Source organism: Varroa jacobsoni, unplaced genomic scaffold (assembly GCF_002532875.2).
Source record: "Varroa jacobsoni isolate VJ856 unplaced genomic scaffold, vjacob_1.0 scaffold_300, whole genome shotgun sequence".
NCBI lineage: Eukaryota > Metazoa > Arthropoda > Arachnida > Mesostigmata > Varroidae > Varroa > Varroa jacobsoni.
The window spans coordinates 137,220-154,601 of record NW_019213202.1 but is presented as its reverse complement, the minus strand read 5'-3'; the positions used below and the strand labels follow the sequence as shown (position 1 = coordinate 154,601).

The 17,382-nt window shown below is 43.9% G+C and overlaps 1 protein-coding gene and 1 long non-coding RNA gene across 8 annotated transcripts in view; one reads left to right on the top strand and one right to left on the bottom strand.

Moving 5' to 3' along the window:
- Positions 1 to 775: 775 nt before the first annotated feature.
- The window catches only part of LOC111259157 (uncharacterized), a 91,784-nt gene continuing 75,177 nt past the window's right edge, over positions 776 to 17,382 (bottom strand). For 6 of the 7 annotated variants that reach the window (XM_022830914.2, XM_086967759.1, XM_086967760.1 and 3 more), the window contains 7 exons: positions 7,945 to 8,282; positions 5,836 to 6,129; positions 5,366 to 5,644; positions 4,567 to 5,113; positions 3,922 to 4,315; positions 2,760 to 2,998; positions 776 to 2,139 (listed from right to left, as the gene is read on the bottom strand). In XM_022830914.2, the coding sequence (XP_022686649.1) occupies positions 1,775 to 2,139; positions 2,760 to 2,998; positions 3,922 to 4,315; positions 4,567 to 5,113; positions 5,366 to 5,644; positions 5,836 to 6,129; positions 7,945 to 8,282 (2,456 nt within the window). In that variant the 3' untranslated portion in view covers positions 776 to 1,774. Of the gene's footprint in view, positions 2,140 to 2,759; positions 2,999 to 3,921; positions 4,316 to 4,566; positions 5,114 to 5,365; positions 5,645 to 5,835; positions 6,130 to 7,944; positions 8,283 to 9,845; positions 10,655 to 17,382 lie in introns of those variants that run through there. The other variant, XM_022830915.2, reaches the window with a different exon arrangement.
- The window catches only part of LOC111259159 (uncharacterized), a 28,452-nt gene continuing 13,985 nt past the window's right edge, over positions 2,916 to 17,382 (top strand). The window contains exon 1 of the long non-coding RNA XR_002679452.2: positions 2,916 to 3,006. This is a non-coding gene — a long non-coding RNA (uncharacterized LOC111259159). The remainder of the gene's footprint in view (positions 3,007 to 17,382) is intronic.

Sequence of the window (17,382 nt, the reverse complement as noted above, 5' to 3'; positions counted from 1 at the left end):
AGGTCGTTCGCCTTTTCTTTATTTTTACTAACAAAGCCGGTATTTTGCCCACTGTTAATATTAGGGTCGTAGAACTTGTGACAAACAGTACGAGTGTACTAGTACGCAAATTGACGTTTATACAGTTGGTTCCGCGTTACTATCTTTGGTTACTTGTTAATGATGCATTACATTGATGAACGCCATATACGGTTTCTTATCTGACGATTCTTGTCTATGTTTCTGGCTTATAGCACACTTATGGCGGACGTTCAGACTTTGAGCAGTCAGTATGACCGTTCCGATTATTAAGCTAATGCCTTAAGCCCTTCAAGGATCCACTTCAAGAGATGCAGTCGTTCGACGCATTCACCTTTGCAACTCTTTCGTCCATCGAACTATGATCATTTTTCAACACATCTATAATAATCAGCGTTTCAGAATGGTTTCTTTTCGTGCGTTCAACATAATGATAACATAATTGAGTCGCTTTCTTCCTTATCGTCTTTCGTGCAATATTCGTCAATATATGTGTATTAGGCTTTAATGTACTATAGGGAATCATATAAAAGATTGTCGCCCTACACTTCAAACTATCGCGTTAGTATTGTTTGAATTCTATCCTTCAATTATGTTTACTCAGACGACCTTCTGTATCACCGCAAACCGACATAATACACACGCTTCACTCCCACCTTCCATTTCTTGTGTGCGCCTCATGGGACGCACGTAGTGAAATCTAGTATATAATAAAAGATATATCTAGAAGTGTTTGCTCCAGAGTAAGTGGCCGGGATTTCAAGGGTTTCTTATATATACTTCTTTTATTTGATTCCTTTTTGCTCCACTCTCCTTCTGTAGGTTTTTCTGTCTTTCCGCGTTCGACGATACGCGTTTCACGGCAACGCTTGACACTTATTGACCAGTCACGTTAATTCGTGCTGTCTTAGCCGTTGTTTTGCGTGTCATGTACTGCCCTTCGTGTGTTACGTTTTTATATTACGTTATAGACGGTTTCGTGCTGCTTCGGATCATTGGCCGACCACTTAAAACTCAGTATAAAACTGGCTTTTTCTCATTGACGTTCGCCATAATTATAACCATAATAATCAGGCGTGCCTTAATTGAAGGGAAGGCTAAGGCTGGAGTTCTCAATCTGCATAATTGTTATCGCCGTCTCAGTTTTGTTGCTGGACTAGTTAGTATGATTTCTATTAGTATTATACTCTGCTGTTGTTGTATCTATCTGCTTATTCAGTATCGTCTGGAGTCGGTCGTTTTTTTTTCGCTTTTTCGTCCTATGCAAAATGTATGTATGTATGTATGTATGTATGTATGTATGTACCGATACGTATTACTAGAAGCTGTTTCCTGAAGAAATGTCGGCGGCCAGTGTCTACTGTAACTACATTCTCGTCTTGAGGAGTTTGTCGTATCCCGAACTGGTGACGCAGAAGGGAAATGCGGTGTCGCATGTGTAGTTAGTCGGAGCAACGTATGAATAACGTGGCGTGGCAGATCTTAAGGAGGAAAGGTCGCAGCCTGCCTGACTGACTGCTGCAGCGCCTTTATTATCGTGGGCGCGCCTCCGCCTCTTGGCTAGTGGCACACGTCGAGTGACGTGAGCGTTAATGGGGGTGGTCGTTCTCGTGGCAGCGACGATAAATGTTGTTAGTAGTATGTAACCAGAACAACAAACAACCAATAGAACAGTCGTGACTGGTCCAGCTTAACGAAGTGTTTCACCGATAGACTTTGGGCCCTGACTTGGGTTGCCGAACCAGACCAGTTTTCTTCACTCAGCATACTTGGCTGACAGATTCACTGGGCAAGAGCCTCTGCGTGCACCCGGAGTAGTGCCTAGTGGCACTTCCGGAATGGCCACTTGTGCCACCTGTTTATTGAGCAGCTGGGCAGCACAACCTGCCATCAAATGCACGTCGACCGGTAAGGAACCGCGTCGGACATCGCCACTTTGTCGACGTGACGATGCGTTCGAGTTGGACGAACTCGACGAGCTGGATACCAATGCCAACACAATGGGCGCCGATGAACGACGATTTAACATTCGTTGAGGTGGAGGCGATGCCGGCTCTTCAACGACTTCTGATAAACGATGTGACCATGCTGTCGGTGCTAAGTCCTCTTCGCAATGCAGTCCTGCAATATAATCATATACTGAGACCGTACAAAAATAAGACAAAGGTCTCTTTTCCTCAAACCTTCTATATCGATTAGTGAACTTCAATCGACTATCGAACAATATCTATAGATATGGCCATTGGTGCGTATATGTGTGTTTTAATGCTGATAGCTATGCGTGCGATAAAATAGCTGTAAAACAAGACAGGATCCTTTTGCAGGTGTTTTTGAAAAGCAAAGAAAAGAAAGGAAAGCGTTGCTCGTATTGGAAGCATCGTAGATAAATATGCAACAGACAGGCGCCTGCAAATACTATCATTAGGGTTATTGCAAAAAAAAAAACATGGCGTGGCATCTGGGCAAAAAATACGAACACTTAAAGCTTGATTGCACTTCATTTTTAATCTAACGCAAATGTCTATTCTGAGTGGCTTTAAGCTTCGAGTTTTTACGTTCGACATTGCTGTTAGACAATTCTATGAGACAACTGGCTCCCAGCACGAAACGAACTGTCTCTGTCTCTCTATGCCCAGATCGGAAGCTAGACCGCGGCATGTCCCTAAGAATAGCAGGCAAATACCACGGGGATCTGTTTGAAGTGTCTAAATAAATTATATAACTTTAGATGCGATACCAACCATCAGAACAGAGTCGATCGCTGGAATCCTCCTCATTTAGTGGAGGTGTACCACAATGTACCCCATCACTGCAGCACGAGCTGGCATCGCTACTGTACGAATGGCCCCGCTCTCCACGTTCACCGCGTTCCCGTTCTCCGCCATCTGGGACATCGAGGAAAAGATTAGGTGCCTCTTCACTTCTGCGGAGAACCTTGCTGAGCTCGTCCTCATCATCCAGGAAGCTTTCGGATCGCCGCCTATAGAAGTAAGAACATCACATACTAAATATCTGACTTGTATGAAGCATGTATATATATATAGAATAGCGCTGGCGTCATTATCACTACTGCAAATATGTATAATATTGTATGGCATATAATATAATATGGCCATCAGCAGCGTTTGTTTTTTTCCAAGATATGTTATTTCGTCGATTTTGGCGGCTCGGTGACGATGTGTGATGAAATATATAAACGAGATATTGTTATTAATGCATGCATGGGTGTGTGTGTGTGTGTGTGTGTATGTGTGCGTGTCTTTTTTGTATCTGAGTTTGCGCCACATCCTCGCAAGCGATCACTGCGGTTTGATGACCGCACATTATTCGAGGTTGAGCTCCTATCGTCTGTGAGTCTACCTGGCAGTAGTATATATCTTTTACACGTAGTTACGGAGACACGGTAAGCACCAGGCTCTGCGTGACGTCTTTCGTCGCTACCGGCGGATGTGGGATTTAACATTTGTCAGTAGTCCTGATGGCGTTTATATGTGCTCGTAACCGACGAAAGGAAGCGTCTCATTGTCTCACTGCTAGCTCTATTGCTGGGACTAGAAAGCAACTACTACTTAAAGACCACAAGAATTCAAGTAGGCTATGACACAATGTTTGATACAATTAATTCCTTTTACCAACGCTCATGGTAAAACATCTAACGAATACCAAGTATTCAACATAACAGAGTTAAACAGCATATATTAGGCGTAAAACAAGTCCAGCTTCGTAGTTTTTCTAGAAACATCCGTAGCGTGGCGCTCGCAGAGAAAATCCACACTTATATAGATGTAGTACTATCAAATTCATGCAGATAAAAACTATTTGTAATTATTAACAGTAAATAGCAAATATATATATATATATATATATATCTGCCGAGAGAGAGAGAGAGAGATTATAACGTACCTTGTAGGGTCAGCTAAGTGGTGGCGATGCATTGATCGCAGCTTGTCGTCATCTTGGCTCTCTCGTTCGTCGCCGCGGACATCGGACAATGCATCCGGCCCATGACAACCTAAAGCAGCCAACTGATCACTTAATGTCCTGGGCTGTCCGGGATAACGTTGGTCTGGTAGGAAGCGAGAGCCAGATGCCGACGCCGAGGAGCAGGAGTATCCGGAATAACCTGCCTGGCCGAGGGCAGAGTCAGAGCCCCTTCGGCCCTGCGGACTGGTTACAACAGACCAGCGATGTGAAGGATGCCTGTTGGGCAGACTCTGCCTTCGACGTCGGAGGATCAGAGGCTTGGGCAGGTACTTTGACAGCTGTAGGGGCATCGAATGTCGACGACCCCACGTACCTAAAATATCAGACGAATAGCATTAGCATAAATGCATAAAAGGCACTATTCGCAGCTTTTATTGTTTGCATGCACTGAAGAGTCGAACACTTTGTAACGGTTTCATTTATGCATAAAAACTTGATAGACAAGAAGATGAGTAAAACGGTGTTTTTTTTCCTGTAAAATATACCAAAACAATGGTTACTAGCAGCTTGTTACTACGAACGATAGAATGTATCATGTGATGAATTCGTAGATTAGAGTTTTACCGGCGGAAAACGAAGTCGCCTCGAGAAGGGAGACGTCGATGGACGTCTTATTGAGGGAGCAGAGCGAATCGTCATCTTGATCGTGGTCTGCATCTTCCTCCCCTAGGACCGAAAGGTCTTCCTCCGATGACGCAAGCGGCGCGTTGATGTCGGTTTCAAGAGAGCCTTTTTGAGTCGCCCTCTGGATGCGTTTCTCCCACTGCGTGTAGTTGAGCTTCAGATGGAGCAACAGCTCCTGGGAGAGATCCGTTTTGAGGAACTCATGCCAGAGGACGAAGAGCGGATAAGCGACAAACTTGAAAAAGTCCACCTGAATTTTCGGAATAATCGTCTTATGGCGATCGCAAATCGGGGTGACAGGAATCCGTAGACGACGCTCGTAGTCGCCTTGCCGATAAAACTCCTTGCACACTTGAATACTCCACTGCAAGCTTGTATCCCAAGGACGGCAGGGGTTGCACAGATCTGCACATTTGAGCGCAATTTGGAGAATAAAGTGCCGAATCTCATAATCCGTCATGTCCAATGACTCACTCTCCATGTAGCGCTGCAATGTACACCAAATTAGCATGAACGTTACTTACAAACTAAATGTAGTAGCACTACACCTTACATAAAACGAACGCATCCGTATTCGAACGAAGTTGCGAATGACACCAGCTGAGTGTAACATACATTTTTTTTCTTAAAATATATATTCTAACTATTCTGGCTATAGAGACCGCTGCCATATCACCTAAATGACGTGGGTTGTCATTTAGCTGAATGATATAAAGGTGGTCAGAGATGGTCAATTCACCTGAAACCTTAGTATGAACTCCTGCTGCCTAGTGATGTCGGTGGCTAAGATGAGGCTCTTGATGGCCGTCTGAACCTTCTTCCAGCTGTCGTCGTCGAGCTGGCTAAGACAGCCCGACTCCTGGAGGCAGGCGATGGCACACCGCCAGTGGTGGTTTTCTAAAACACTACTTTTATTGTACAACGCAGCTAGGTGGTTCTTGGTTTCGATGAGAAACTGTTGATTTACTCCAGGGTGGTCCAGGTCATGGGTGACTGCCGCCAGAAGGGCGGATAGGATCTGCACACAACGTGCAAATAGGTATTTTAATCGAACATTTCGATCGACATATTATTTAAATGACTATAAAATGCAAGTAATGTTTACTTCAACATTATAGATGCATTCTAAGTTGGTATAGCTTGTAACTATAATAACTTTTGCTTAAGATTACTACATTTTGCAGGCTATCCGATACGTTTGCTTCTAACCTCAATAGGTGTTAGATGTTGCAAGATAGCCCCCTCGCGGAGGAAGCAGTGCATGGCTTGCGTTACGTCGGCCGCGTGCACGGCGTTGTGGTACGGGTTGCTGACGTGGTAGCCCGCTTCAACGAGCCCCAGAAAGCGAAACAAGGCCAAAGGCTCAATGCGGAAGGTGCGCAGCAGATCGTATCCTGAGGGGCCCAACAGATGCACCATTAGGAACGGCAGTGAGTGTCCGCATGTCGCAGTGTCTAGTGTGAACGTATTGAACGCCCATCGGTCCACTGTATTCAATAGACACTGAAAATTGACCATCCGAATAGGAAGATTCATTAGACAGAGTTACCAACCGACCGCTCTCACTTGCCGCTTGCTATGTATGTGGCCTATTCTCCATTTACAGGTATACAATAGTGTATTTTGAAGACTTGCATTGACTTTATGGCAAAAATATGAGGGTTAATTATGACAAGGATTCGTTATGTGATTTTCGTCACTATGTGAGAAAACCTATTTAAAATGATGATAAAGGACGAATCGACTGGGAGTATTTAGTTTGCGACAGGACAGTTAGAACAGGACACATGGAATAAGCTGCACGACGAAATAATTAACGGACGGTAGCCGAAACGCCGCGCAGAAGTTGTCGTACACGCACTGCTGGTAACACTTCGTGGTTATCACTTTAGAACTTATAAAGTGACCTCTAAGGATGGTGCTGGAGCAGACGGTCGGCTATCACCGAAACGCGCACGAGATCCTATGACGTGCAAAGTAAAATTAGTGGCAGGGCATTGAAAGTCAACTGGATCTGATTTCCGTCGCCGAGTTAGAACGCATTTAGATAATCCATTTGTGACAGCTTTTTAACAATCGACAAAGTTCCTTCCTACAAAGGCAGAAGTGGCCGCCGCTAGAGAAAGCCTTTGGGAGAAGAAAGAGTTCGACTCACTTCGTCTATGATCACAACGATGGTGTGAACCCCCTAGGCTGCTTAGGAACTGATCAACAAGCTCACCTATGCTTTCAGGATCGAAATAGTGAATGCCACTTGGCCTGGTACGGTCGAAACAAACTAGTCGCGAAACAACAGCAGGACATAGTAAAAAAAAACTGCGTCAGATACCTATATCAGAGGGTATTTACATTTATTTGTGTGCGTTACGTATATGGATTGTCTTTTTCGCACAATCATCTCCGCCCAACAAAACATGGTGCTTGTAATAGGGCTGTATAAGTACACACTTAGCACCGGCTCAGAAATTTTGCCAAACAAAATATTATCCCCAAAAAACTCTGTATCTCTCGTTTTATCTCGTTGCGACAGTCGCCTATGATCCATCGGAGAAAGCGATTTCCGACCATAACCAGTACCACTACGGCTGCTGCTACTTCTCCTTCTGATGTATTAACGCAATAGTAAAAATAAGTTATTGGTGATAAAACGTTAACAAACTAAATAGGGAATAATTACTGTGAATAGGACAATGGATACGTATGGACACGTCTATTAGCGGAAAATTTTTAATACGCATTGTCAGCGATACAGTAAAAATACCCTGGCGTTTCTGTTTCTCGCATATGTCGTGCTTGAACTTACATCGATTGCTTTTTTAACTTATCGCTGCGTTCTTAGAACAATAAATAATAGGAGAATTAGACCTGTAGTAAAATTATTAAATTCTTAAAAACTGACGATAATCTATATGGATATCATTTTAATAGCGAATACAAGCCATTAATCGTACAAAGCTGCTTTCTTGACAAAGCGGTGCCCCAATAAATATTTTTATTATTCTGACGACGTTGTTAGCTACACAAACGTTTACCTTAGACAAGGCCATAGTGCTTTCCGTTCCGAATCATAAGCCTATCGGTGCAGAAACGTAGTATCACATAACTGTTGAATTGTCCTATCTGTATACGGGCGCATAGTGTTTGGCTGGATGGCTTGGATGGAATGGCCGGAAATTTTCTTTTAGGTGTCAATTGTACGCCTTACTATAATTTTAATTTTTTTTTTCGTTTTCTTATGCAATTACAATTAGGACAACAACTATTATTATTATGCAGCGCTTAGTTAGTGCAGTTATTACATGGGTTCGCTACTCTTACCTTAGCGATTCCGTCGTACGAGTTGTCTAGGATGGACATAAGGTGAGCCCAGGGCTGCAAAACTGGTCGCGCTGACTTTTTGCGAAATAGCGTGAGAAACGGTGACGTAATTCGTTTGTTGCTTTTGGCCGTTTCTTCGAGCAGCTCCTCTTCTGACTTCTCAAATGGCCGCTTTCGCACAGGTGCTCTGTCGTCTTTCATGTTATCGTAAGCCGCGCTGTCAACGCCACCGGTGACGAGTCTATCCACGTCCTTAGAACCGCTGGCAGCTCCTTTTTTTTGGACTAGGCCGCCGGGGTAGACTGTTGGCGATGTTGACAGTGTTGGCGTTGGGGCATCTGAAACCGCGCACGCAGCGCCGCCACGGGCACACATTAGAACAGGGTGCATACACGTATAAAAAAGCACAGAATACTATATAGGTACCTTATATACGAGCTATACGATAGAAACCACCTTTTATATTAGCTATTGCATAATAGATGTTGAGTGGTAAGTAGGAACAGCAAACCGATAAAGTCTATACTATATATCTACATTGAAGCATGGAAAGAATACCCGTTTTGCATGTTAGCAATAGCTATTTGCTGTTTGCTTCTTCTGTGCGAGTTTGTTACACGGGTGCTAGGTGTTTATGGAACAAGTAAGTGATAGGATAGCACTTTTGTTTCTCAGAATATTTTTTTTTGTGATGCTTTCCTCCTTCTTTTTCCGTCTCGTCCTTCTGGGACAGATCGAAGGCTAATTAGAATGCGAAAGAGGGGAACTGCTGCGCAGGGTGATGTTGTACCGACTGAACCCCGACACACGAAGCACAGGATCGAAATGCTACTAAATAGAGCTGACGACCAGAGACAGTCAACGCGCACCGACACGACACGGACTACGAATGTAGTTCTCTCTGTGATAATGCTATGCTAGCTTACGGGCAGCTATGTTACAGTGCGGAGCTTCCTTTCTAGACAATGGAACCCGCTAATAGGCACATGCAAACAAATTGCCCGCTCGCAATAGCGGTGGCCGTAGTAACTCTAGGCAAAACGAATGAGAGCTATTGATAATGTGGAGGTGGGCGGAAGATCCGTTTTATACAGACACACACACACACACACACACACACACGCATACACACACACACACACACACACACACACACAGACATACACACACATACACACACACACATACACACACATACACGTATACCGAGAGCCTTCTCGTTCCTTGTTATTGTTGTTGATTATGTTGATGTTGTTATCATGAACGTTGCAACGACTATCATTCAATGGCATCCGAAATACCTAAGTACGAAATCTGATAGAAAAATACAGGCCTACGCATCCGTTCATGTGAGCGAGGTCGGGTCAGTATAATATCATCGAGTCTAAACAGTTACCTACTGGATATAGAGTTGTTTTCGCTTCTGGAAATTAATACATACGGTACACGAGAGCGATTAGCCAATTAAGAAGGTCGGCATGAGCTACGTTACAGTTACAAACAGGGTCGATGGTCCTACTGCTACCGATTATGAGCGTACCGAAATGGAATGAGCTGAAACAAAGCTAACCCAACACCAATTTCCTCACGACACTGAAATTAACGTTAAGTACAATACTATTTGGTCACTTTGAATTCAACAAAAAACAATTACTGATCTTTTTTAGGTGGGTATCAATCACTAAGCGCGGCCGTAGATGACAATGCACCTATTTGACCCACCCACTCTGCCACTACCAAAGTCCACAAAACAGGATACTTGCTTCCCTCGCTGGCTGCTGCCTTCTAACTGCTGTTTTTTGCCGCTATACAGTTTGCGGATTTGGTGCTCTACATGCATCAAAGTTCGCGAAACATCGACATATTGGTCAGAGGACGCACGCGCCTCTACGGACCCCTACCTGACTCGATCTGCTTTCGATCTGACGTTCGTTCTGCCGTCTGTTGCCGCTGCTACTATCACGACTGACCAAGATAGTCAGATCGCCTGGCGCTCACAGAAACGTATAAACAAGCAGATAAAGTAGCGCACAAGTCATATGTAAGCAAATTCAGTTCCAAGCCTTTATAGAAGAAGCATTCCTCCCTTAGCGGCTTTCTGTCCGGCTTCCTGGTTGCATGTCCTATTCGTCAACAAGCTGTTCCCCAAGTAGTTGTAGATACACCCCAGATGCATCCCCGCCGTAAATGTATCTGTGACGGCCGCCGCCGCGACCTTTGCGAGACGCTATCGATCGCATTAGCATGGTCACCACCATCATCGCAATTGATAGCAGTTGCCGCACTTTTGTAACCGCCGGGGCTGTCGTCTTCAGGCATATTTCAGTCTTACTGACGTTGTTGTGAGTTTATCACTGAACACGCTCTGTTTGACATATCAGCCATGCATCTATTTATACTACTGCTGAAACGCCAGCTACTACCGTTGCGCGCATCGAAATGCCCCGCTATTGCCACTGCCGGTGATTTTAGTGCAAATGCTTCAACGGCATTGCGTTGAGGACGACGATTATAGTTAATAAATCTGTTGTGTAACCCACCGGACCTTCGAATACACGTTGGCGTGTGACACTAACACTATCTCGGTCGCTTCTCCTTTTCCATTTTCGCGGAAGGAACATCTTGACTAACGCCAAGTGTACGACAAGAAGCATCGTACCGATATCCTGATCAGCGCTATTGCTGTCAATTGTAGCAGTTCATGCAAGTTACTTCTGTTACAATAGGTAATGCTAACTATAGATATTATATCGCTGTTCGTAAGTTCTCTTGTGCACAATTAGTAAAGTTGGAGTTGTTTCAGTTGGCCTCGCTCTCGTCCGTTCCGACGAAATACCTCTGACAGACTGGCAGACAACGACCACGAGCTGGGTGATCACCAACAGTTAATGCATTATGATGCTGGCAGCAGTAGTTCATAGTGACTGTTCTTATTGGGGACTTCTTGGCAGCCCTCTGCGTCGTCTCCCTCTTCCAGTAACGACAACAGCGAGAGCCGTCGTGCTCTTCGACACGATATCATGATATCTTATAGTAGGCTGTGGTTCACTGCTCCTCCGGTGGTAGCGACAACGGCTGCTATTTGCTGTCTGTATTACGGTCGATTTCACTTTCACTGTTTTGCGGGCGGGCGGTAGCGCGCGTGCAGCCACCTATACGAGGGACTGCATTCTAGCTGCTGTAAGTGGCAAGGCAGAACAATGAACGAGAAGCGGTGAGAGTGACGACTGGTCAAGCTCTTCCCAGTCAAAGACAACGAATCGAGTCGTCCGACGTCTTCGGCCGTCGTTGTTCTCCAGCAGGGATCGTCGACGGCACCGAGTAACCCGATTCTTTTCGACAACGGCTAGGCAAACCACGACACGACAACGCTGATGACAGCGCCTTGACCCCATCACCTGACAAGAAACCCAACTCGTCATCATTGTGACCAACGTGCGCCCCCTATACTTGCTTTGTTTCGAACTGCAGCGGAATGCTATTCCGAGCTCGTGGTTCGTCGCTACTTTTCTGCTGCCTATCGAACTGCCACGTCAGGTCTTGTTATTTTCAACCAACTTAACCTGTCGTTAAGGCTAAGTACAAATAAAAAAACTTAATACTAATGTCAATATGTCAAATGTAGTTTGTCGTAGCCTTCTACTCTCGCAACTTTTCTACTCTTTTCACATACGAACGAAGAAAATATGCAATTCTCAACAAAGCAAGACTCATTAACATACAAATGTAATGTTTACAAACTAAGCTAGCCAACCCCTGCAAACGTGACTCTGCGTACTGCAAAGTCAACTGGAGACAATCTCTATCAAACGAAAGTTATCCCACACAGAATTCATGTCTATATTTTCGTCTATATATAGAGAGACAGGGTAGGGTGTGAACCTGAGACGTTTTCTCTAAAGAAAAAATATATATTTCAACGAATTTTTGTTTACATCTGCTAAGAGCGTCATTTCAGACGGTCATATTTGCTCAATATAACTACTATTTGCCGCGATTACAGCTCCAATTCAAAACCTAAACCGTTTAGCCGTCATTTTTAAATATTGTCTCCAAACTCCGCAAATAAATTTTAGTAGCATCAGGCAACAATAGTACGTGTAGACTTGTTAATGTGTCGCTTGAACACGCTAGGTAGAAAAAATCTCAGCGGAACGAAATTCTAGGCCGATAGCAGGTCAAGAGTCTCAACAGTATAACAAAAAACCAAAAAGTACCGAAGGCGCAACGGCTGCCAAAAGACCAGTCGTTGTAACTTATTTGGCTAACTGATGTTCTCCGAAATATTTGTTAATTTCTGTATCAAAAATTCAGGTGTGTGCTTTTTGAATGTGTCCAGTGAGTTTTTGGACCCTTTAACTTTATTAAAAAATCCCCGATACGTCTCATAGAAATATCCCAAAAAGTGCAGATGCAGTGGCAATAACGTACATTCTCAATATCGGTTAAGAAAGAAGGCTTCTGATTTTGACGGGAGTTCACATCGTGCAAAGTTATTGCACAGTAGCTGATCTTGCTGCATATTCCGAAAACGCCATATTGTTTTTCGCCATGATGAACCTGTGTCTTCTCCAAAAAGGACTGACGCTCTACCTGTACCAAAAAGTAGCAACTGAATGCACACATATGATAAGCAGCCCGCCAAAATTTGACCGAAATATGTATATTGACGAAACGACCATGGGCCTTTTCAAAAGTTTTTCTTTGTAATAGGGTCATAGCAGCTATTAAGGTGATGGCTTTACCAAGACTTAGTAATTATAACGTCATGGATTTTCTGCCTTTTCTCTAGCTAGACTTTTTTCTCACAATGTACAAGTAGGCTATAACTGGCTGCATTTTAACCCCTCGATATCGCAGGGGACTGTTCGTCTGTTAATGTTACAGTTCCTACGTTTTGGTTTTGCTGCAGGTAGAAAGGCTTTATTATCGAGCGTGCGAGCCTAAGTTGTTAAGATGCTTGCTATCGATCTTCTTTGCAATGAATAGCGGATGAAAGACGATTGAGTGAATGCGGGAGGCGAGGTGAGAATATCAAATAAACCTTTCCTTATTACTATGTCCTGGCGTGCTTTTGTCGGTAAGCGCTAAAAGCATGCTGGCTGCTTAATGCGCATGCAATGTCCTCCGCGGGTGACCGTCTATGTTGCCGACTTAAGGTCGAAAAGGCATAGCGAGAACTAGCGGCAACAGCAACAGCGTCAGGCTAGAGGCTGGCCGAAACCGAATAAACTCCCGCATGTTGGTGCTCCTTGCTAGGATCTCCTTTAGCCTCATGTTGACTGGCCTGCTCCTAGTTGAATTAGCCCTATGACTTCCTTGTTGGCTCCCGGCGGCCAACTTGGTGCTCAGCTGAGCTGCGGGAGCCCAGGGACAGGCTGTCGGTTAGGTCTGAGGAGGCCCCTCCAGTCACTGGTTGAAATGGCTTTCGAAGCCAGAAACGTGTTTCAGTCAGAAGTCGGCCACTTGCCAGGAGACCAAATGTTGTAAACCCCCCGCCACTACGTGTCTACTTTACATTCGTAGCATTTTATGGTAGACGTGATTAAGTAGTGATCAGTACCGCCACTAGTACTAAAGTAAATGGTTCGAGCTTTACGTTAGAAAGCAGTGCAAGCGGTCGGCTGGCCCCCCAGCACGACGAGCGTAGTAGTTATCTAGTTATATAATACAACTCCTTAAACGTATTCTTTAAGCTTTACAGAAAGGCCGTTGGCCTAAAACCGTGCAAGTGGTGGCAGCTAGGAGCGGCGCTCAATCAAAAAGCAGCACCATTGGAATACATGTTAAATAGCTAGCCTAAAGAACTAGAGATGATTTTACCGCAACAAAACTGCGTTTCGCTAGGAGTTATTATCTGTGTGTTCCCGCTCTAACTGTCATTGTGAATGCCTAAAATAAACAACAAATAAAAAAAAAAGCATGAAAAATAAATAGCACTTTTCGCAATAACATTCGAAAGCGGACAAATCTCAAAGGTATGAGCATTATACCGAAAGGTGAGGTCGCGTTTATCAGCAAATTCGAATTGCCGATCGTGTTTTGCCCTTGTTGTTCTTGTTTTAACATTAGTGTAAATAATAAAATAAACACGATTTTCAGGGATGCAGATGGGGCAAGATTATAAAAGCTCTTAGGTTTCCGAAATGCCCATAGTAGAACCACTTTAACTCGTATTGTGGCCAGGTTACCAAGTACATTATTGATATAGAGGCTAGCGGAGCCGAATCGCTTAATGGTCTCTTATAGATGAGCATCGTGCACCGTAAACGATTGTACGATAACGGAATGAATGTATCGTGCACTTGTTTGCGACAAACGTTCCCGGGCTCTATTGAAATCGTCAGTTTATCAGTGGCGTGATATTGGAGCGGTTTTTTACATGATGATTATTTGCAACTCACAAACGTTCTTCGAAAAATTACTACGTCTCTTAATTTCCAGTATTTTGTCTCTCTTTATTTAGATAAATGACTGAAATTTACGAAATTTATTAATTAGCTCGTAACTGAGGTCAACTAGCGTGTTTGCTTAGGCTGGCCGTTTAGCTTTCGTATTATTTGCTACGGTCCCGAGTCAGCTTGTTTAGCATATATAGCAGCACATTATGTACGGATGCTGCCAAAAACAGCCCGCTGATCTAATCGCTTCTATCAGATGGCTAGAACATCAAGTTAAATACATTTTCACTTTTTTTTTTGCTCGAGCTGTCAAATCACGCAAAGCTGATTCATATTGTAAACATAATCAGGTTCTAGAATACAAAACGCTGACAGGACGGCGGGCTCCGTGGTCAGGATTTAACGTATTTTGGCCGCTGTTCTGCACTTTTCGATACAAATCATCATCACCGCCGTCGTCGTCGTGCTAGCATTGGAAGCGGCGGCAACGCTTGAATTCGGGACACCTGTTGATTGCTTACCGCCTCCGTAAGCAGCAGCGTCATCCTCATTATGATCAGCTTGCTTTCCTTTTTATCCCGCTATCGTTATTCCCTCGCTTCTTGTCCTCATTGTTGTTTCGTTAATTTTGTTTTCCTATTGTCGTCAATAGTTCCAAGACGTGTGTCGCCACCCATAACTAATCGCGGTCTCCCGGGCAATTTCACTGTTAAACCAGGAATCAAACTTGGCCATCTTTTTTTGAAGGGGTGACGCCGATGCTCTGCTTTACTGAGTTTCTGTGCGAGCTACATACAGACAACTTATAACTTTTGCTTTCTAGTGCCATTACTTCTTTTTTCTTTCACCTGGCCACGATACATCTAAGAACATAGTCACGCATCGCATCATCGGACCGATCTCGTGTTTTGGACCATCTGTGTTGTTTTCCTCTGAAGTCGATAAATTCAAATACAACAAAGAGTGATGCTGCTGTGAATGCGGGTGCATGTTGTCAATATGTCTGATTTTATTTAGAGCAACTTGAAGAATATCTCGTCAGTCATCGTGATACTGGTGCTGCTAGTAACGCTGATATGTATCGTGGTCACTGTTTGATGACGTCCACTATTTCGTTCCTTCTATATGTTGACATCGGACAAGTACAACACTTAGACATAACGCTCGAGTATCTGTTTTAGTGGGTTTCTGCGCTCGAAAACGTGGCAGAATATGTTGTGCCTATCTAGCCAATCGAATAAATAGGCCTATGCAATATGTCATTAGGATGCTACTGTAAATATTGTTGTCATGAAACCATTAAAGCGTAACGTGTGAACAAATAGGACCGACAGAGATCCTTCGTCTCTAACTTGATAAACACACACGCTCATTCTTTGCAAAAGCAGGTATCCTCTATACTTTCTAGAAAAATAGCTGTTGTTATGTAGAAAGGATTCAATCTGTGTTGACTGTTAGATAATTCTATTCTAAGATAAACTTGGGTCTCTATTTTTTACTGTTTCTACTACCCACTTATGTATGCGTTCGTACTTTTAAACCTACATATATGCATAGAATCAACGAAGGCCTTGTAGCGAGATTAACATATCGATGCAAACGCACACAATGTAGCTACTTGCGCAAAGAAGATGATAAAGAATACAAGCGAACCAAGAAGGTGCTTTTGGTCTCCCAATCGGTTTAATCCCGTGTGCTAGCGTTAATCTACGAGAGAACCTTGTTTGTTTGTCGCGCCAAAGACCGCTAAACGCTGCAAAATCGTTTGTTGGATGGGCGTCCGCACACCCACAGCTATACACTACAAAGATTTTAGAGCTGTCGCTCTCATTCTTCCTCCTTCGCTGATTCTTCCGCCTTCTGCCATATGTTTCCCGTTTCCCCATCTCTATACCAACCGTTAGCAACCGCTGTTGCGAGTCACGACGCCATCATTGTCCCCTTTTAGTGCAGGGCTACGGCGACCGAAACAGCGGCACAACCGGCGGCGGTGTTAACGGAGAGTTGGCCTCATGCGTTCCAGTTTTTTTTTTCGATAAAAATTTCATGCTCGTAGCCTCATCCCATGACCTACGTCAAAAACAGCCCACTGCAAATTTGTACTACATCCTGTCACTTGATCCGCTCGTCATATGCATGTTAACTGCTGGTCCTGCTGCCCTTGCGGGACACGGCGATTCACGCATGTAGCTGTTGTTTCTAAGTAGTGTACTGTTGGATCTGTGTAATCGATTGAAATAGTGGATGCGAGAGAAAAAAAGCAATAAAAGCGGCACTACTAGCGCGATATACGCTCATATGGGAACTTATCAATATTTACAGCATTAAAAGGATTAGGTTTAATTGTATTTAGCAACAGCTGACGTAAGAGGTATAATTCAACTTTCACGTATATTATTGTACACCCTTCTGCTGAAATTAGGTTGCAGTCGAATCTTATTATCTCCACAGATGCTAGGTTTTTGAGATGACCAGTTTCACTTATTTATTGTGAGACATGTTGGGCATACTTTTCTTCTTTTTGTCAACGTCGGCAATCCGTATGGGGGACGGAAAGGTAGGGCAACGGCGGAAACAAAACTCTTGTGTAATAATTGTTTCCAGCTACTGCCACTGACTGAACTGTGACCATTTTCCATAGGACCTATTTGGCGATTGTCCGCCTGCGAGTCCATAAAACCACCGACGGCCCCCTCACCTCTCAGTTTACTTCGAAGCGGATAACCGACATGAAGTAGCAAACTATTTGATGCTTCTTAACCTATAATATTCTTATGAAAAATAATCGTTTAGCTATGAACGAACAGCGGCAATTTGAATCTAATGTTCGTGTTTTTCGGTCCCTACTATTTTGCTTTGACCTAGAAAATCGACCGAGTAGATGACTATATGGTAACAGCGGCTGCCAATCTTTTAATCCCTTTACCTTACAGGCAGGTTGACGCTAAAGCTCATTGTTACTCGTTGTTGCTATCTGTGTCGGTTTCATCGGCCGAATCGCCACCTCGTCGGTCTCTCCACCTGAGCGCATTCGGGC